The 4,915-nt window shown below is 29.7% G+C and overlaps 1 protein-coding gene across 1 annotated transcript; it reads right to left on the bottom strand.

The window, feature by feature from the left end:
- Positions 1-226: 226 nt before the first annotated feature.
- LOC116863730 (coiled-coil domain-containing protein 7-like) lies at positions 227-4,593 on the bottom strand (the record flags this gene model as incomplete). Its single annotated transcript, XM_032851094.1, has 4 exons — positions 227-361; positions 2,613-2,741; positions 3,261-3,368; positions 4,483-4,593. Coding segments are annotated over 4 exons (483 nt in total), but the record flags the coding sequence as incomplete, so codon positions are not given.
- Between the last annotated feature and the right edge of the window lie 322 nt (positions 4,594-4,915).

The raw sequence follows: 4,915 nt of genomic DNA, 5'->3' as shown, positions 1-4,915 counted from the left end.
TTAAGAAAGTATGAAAAACATAATTAATCAACTTGACTAAATGGTGAACATATACATGTATGTATATTATGTACATAAATGTAGGTATATATATATGTACAAGTACATATATGTATATGTGATACAGTATATACCATTTGTTTATATGATTGAATATATACTCATGAACTAGAGAGAGAAATTTAATTAAATATCCTTATACAATATTTTTAATCATTATACTTACTACTAAATCCTGCTTTGCTGGCAGCTCCAAGAGTCTTAATTTGAGATGAGCCTTTTGAAATTAAAACTTTATTATCTTCGGGTGAAAGATTTTTACCTGCTTTCTCATCCATTTTCTCAGCTACAGAAATAGAGGCTTTTAATTCAATAAAAAGTAAAAGTGAAATCTATTATTAATAAAGAATCACTTAAAGCTTCCTTCCAGTTTTACAAAATTTAAGCAAATAAACACAATTTAAACAAATGATCTAACACACTTCCCGACCCCCACCAAAACAAACAAATGAACAAAAAAACAAAAACAAAAACAAAAACCTCTGGTGCATTTTCAAAACAGATTATAAAACTAAATGTAAAAATCATCACAATGCTTTCCTTAAAGTGTGTGAAGCTACTCTTGTTACTTTATACATACACTTAGAAATTTGTTATTAAACTTTATTGTCTTAAGGGTATTCACTATTTTTAAATACTTTAAATTTTTATAACATATATGACTCATTTTAAAGTTAGACTGATTAAGCGAATCTGGGTAGCTCAGTTTATTATGCACCTGACTCCTGATTTTGGCTCGAATCATGATCTTACGGGATCCTTGGAGTCTAGCCCTCTTTTGGGCTCCATTCTCAGTGGGGAGTCTGCCTGAGATTCTCTCTCGCCTCTCTCTCTGTCTCTTCCCCCACTCCCTACACTTGTGTGCTCGCTCTCTCAAATATATAAATAAGTATTTAAAAAAATAAAGTTAGACTGATTAGAATAATTCTAAAATAGGGAAATGAAATAGAAATCTAGATCAGGTAGGAAAAATATAAAGCACTACAAAAAAGGAATATTTAAATCCAAATATATCAGTTAGTACAATAATTATAAATGGATTATATGTTATAAGGATAGACAGAGTTACACTAGATTTATAAATAATTTACTTATAGGTTATTTATAAATGACACTACTAAATAATAAGAATGCAAAAAACTGGAAACTAAGTAGGTGAAAAAAGATTTACCATGTACATACCAACCAAAATAAGTATGCAAATATTTATGTCAATGACAGTCTAAGTAGGATTTTAGTCAAAAGACCTTACTGGAGACTGGCTAAAATGGCACCTTTCATAAGAAGAAATCATTGAGTCTTTAAGGAATTATCTAACATTTGTATTTTTATGCACCTAACTACATAGTCAGTATAAAGAAAATGAGCAGTTTAATGAAATATACAGTACTACAGGAAGAAACAGATAAGTCCACAATCATTGTGAGATGATTCAATACACATCTCTCCATAACTGATAGGACAAACAAAATCCAAGGAAATAAAAAAATAGGAAGTTTAAATGACACAATAAAAATTTGACTTAATAGGCCAAAAATTTCCATCTGATAAAATATATTTTCTGGGCTTCAAGAAGAAAGACTTATAAAAGCACTAAATAGAGAACGAGATCTGTTGGTGGAACATCTGGATTTATAAAATATATTAATTATCCAATAATACATTATATCATTTTTTAATGACATAAGCATGATTTAAGTTGAAATAGAAACATCATGTGAGTACATTTTTTACTGGTATGTATATAAACAGTCTTGTTACTTTTCAGATATGCAGAAAAATTATAAATATTTAGAGACATTATTATAAATATTATATTTACATATTTAATATTATTCTTTAGTTTCTTAGAGTATTCACACTTTAGAATAAAGTCTAATTTTTTGGATCATATATAGCTAAGTGTATATATATATATATATGGATAAAAAATACAGAAAGTGAACAAGTGAAAGAAAAATAAGAAGAAACAAAATTAAATGGTGTAATTACTCCTAAAAATACAAATAACTAGATTATATATGATCGCAATTTAATAAAAAGATAAGGATCAAGCTGCATTTAAAATATATGCAACTCTAATTTTCTTACAAGAGATATAGCAAAATCATAGATACAAGAAACAGGATAGAAAAAAAATATATGATATAAATATCAACCAGAAGTTTGTGGAGCTACATTAATAGTAGAAAAGTAGTTTTAAAAGAAAATAAACAAAAACTATAAAATGATAAAGTGGGTCTTTTCATTAAGACAAAATGATCTGTCCTCCAAGAACATTATCAATCTTAAACCTGTATGCCATAAATAATGGAGTATCATAAGATATAAATCATAACCACAACTACAAGAAAAAGAGAATTTCAGTTTGAGATTTAACACATCTAATTCAATAATTATAAAACAAACAGATAAATCATCAATAAAGATATAAAGTGTTGATGGGACTAATTACCAAAGAACATATTGTTGAAGATGTATTCTAAACCCAAAACAGTGTTCCTCTGAATTTAATTAAAAATAATTCATAAGATTTATATTTAATTACTTACTATCAAGATTCATGTTTCTGGTAGCTTCATTCTTAGTTTGAAACTGGCTTCTTGAAAATAAAACTTTCTTCTCAGGAAATAGGTTTTCATGTGATATCATATAATTTTTTTGCTTTTCAAGAGGAAATGCTAAATAAATAAAAAAAAAATGTAATGGAACTTCTAGATATGCCAAAAAATTATCAAATTTTCTTCCTATGGAAGTGAAGTGAAAAAAATTATGTGAACAATTTTCATTAGTCTGTGTGGAGAAGCTATCATAGTACTTAATAATTACTGACCATGAAAATACCAGCCAAAAGTTATTAATTTTGTTTTTGTCTTTATCTTAGGATATTCACACTTTAAAGCTGAGTGTAGTGGCGCCTGGGTGGCTTAGTGGGTTAAGCCTCTGCCTTCAGCTCAGGTCATGATCTCAGGGTCCTAGGATAGAGCCCCACATCTGGCTCTCTGCTCAGCAGGGGGCCTGCTTCCCCCACCCGCTCTGCCTGCTTCTCTGCCTACTTGTGATCCCTTTCAAAAAAAAAAAAAATCTTAGTGTAAAGTTTCTATAAAACATGTGTTCAAATACATACATAAATATGAACCAAAAGAAATCTTCTGATGAGGTTAATTTAAAATAATTTAAATTTAAATTACTATACTTACTTTTGCGTCTCCCCTCTTTGGAAGTTATTTCTTTCTTTACTTTCACTTGGAATTTTGATGATGACTCTGGATTTACATCTGGATTTTCATCTGGTGCACCAAAATAAGCTATATAAAGAGATAGATTTAGTCCTTTAAATGGAAAATCAAATCCATTGTAAAATCTCTAGATTTCAAATTTATAACAAGTGTATAGTATCATTTTTTTCATTTTCATAAAATCATTAAGTAAATTATAATGTTAGAACTGTTATGAAATGAAAACTGTTTGAAATTATCTTATTATTTCATAAATATGCCTAAGCAACAAATAGATCTTATATTAGTCTTCAGGTTTCATGGGTGATTTATTCTTCAGGCTGATACACAATAATAGAGCAAGCAATGAAAACTTACATGCAAAAGTTTATTCATTACAGCCTTATTTGTAATTGCAAAACACTTAAAGCCACCTAAATGTTAAAGCATAGGGTATTGGACAAATAAATTGATATCTATACAAGTACAGAATTGGTATAACATGAGTACTACTATACTGGTAGATAGTGGTACATACATATATGTATATATGTGTGTATGTGTAAGACACAATAAGATATTTCTCACCCCTCTGCATTGATACATCTGATGCTTGCCTGATGTCATTTCATGGGAAAATGAAACACTGGTTGAAATATTGGCTGGTTGAAATATAAAAGACTGGTACCATTTTATATTTACTTTTGCTTATATCGTCACAGCAAGTGAATAAGAATGTAATTGTTACTTTCAACTTAGTTTATTGTCTGAATTAATTAACTCCATACCTTGCAGCAATCAGTGAAAAATAGTGTGGGGCCCAACTAAACCTCTCACTTTTCTCAACTGGAGCATATGTCAGAAGGTCACTGCTGAAGTGTCAGAAGTGAAGTCATAAGGCAGAAGTGACCATTGGTCATAATCTCCTGGAACCTATACTCTCCCAGAGTCAGCTGAAAGATACTTTGAGATACTATTGGGCAGTTATTGGGCCTTGGTAGATACTGAGTGAGTGTCCTATGGCTGTGATTAGAAATTCCAATCTGAAGGTATTAAAGCTTTTGCTTTTGTTTTCTGGTTATCTTTGCACATTCACACTTTAGGGTTAGAGTGTATAATTTCTATAATATATATGCTTGAATAAAAGGAAAAAATCTTGATGGGTTTAAAATACTTTAAATTTATTCATAATTATTACACTTACTATGGCGTCTTTCCCTTTTGTGAGTTATTTTTTTCTCTACTTGCACTTGAGGCTTTGACACTGAATCTTGACTCACAAGCATTAGATTTTCATCTGGTACTCTAAAATGAGCTAAATAAAGAGATGCATTTAGTTCACTAAATGGAAAAACATATCTACTATGAAAACTCCAGATCTGAATTTATAACAAGTGTAAAGTAGCATTTTCTCTGATTTTTATAGCTATAAATAAATTGTCCTAATGTGAGGTCTGACATGAAAATGGTAAGAAGAGTTCTTTTGTTGTTGCTGTTATTTTAATTTTTTAATTTTTTTTAAATTTTTTAATTTATTTTCAGTGTAACAGTATTCATTGTTTTTGCACCATACCCAGTGCTCCATGCAATCCGTGCCCTCTCCAATACCCACCACCTGGTTCCCCCAACCTCCCACC

This window comes from Lontra canadensis, unplaced genomic scaffold, assembly GCF_010015895.1.
Source record: "Lontra canadensis isolate GAN:19392208 unplaced genomic scaffold, GSC_riverotter_1.0 scaffold2618, whole genome shotgun sequence".
In the NCBI taxonomy this organism is placed as follows: Eukaryota; Metazoa; Chordata; class Mammalia; order Carnivora; family Mustelidae; genus Lontra; species Lontra canadensis.
The sequence above is the reverse complement of the archived record's forward strand: the minus strand, read 5'-3'. Positions and strand labels throughout refer to the sequence as shown.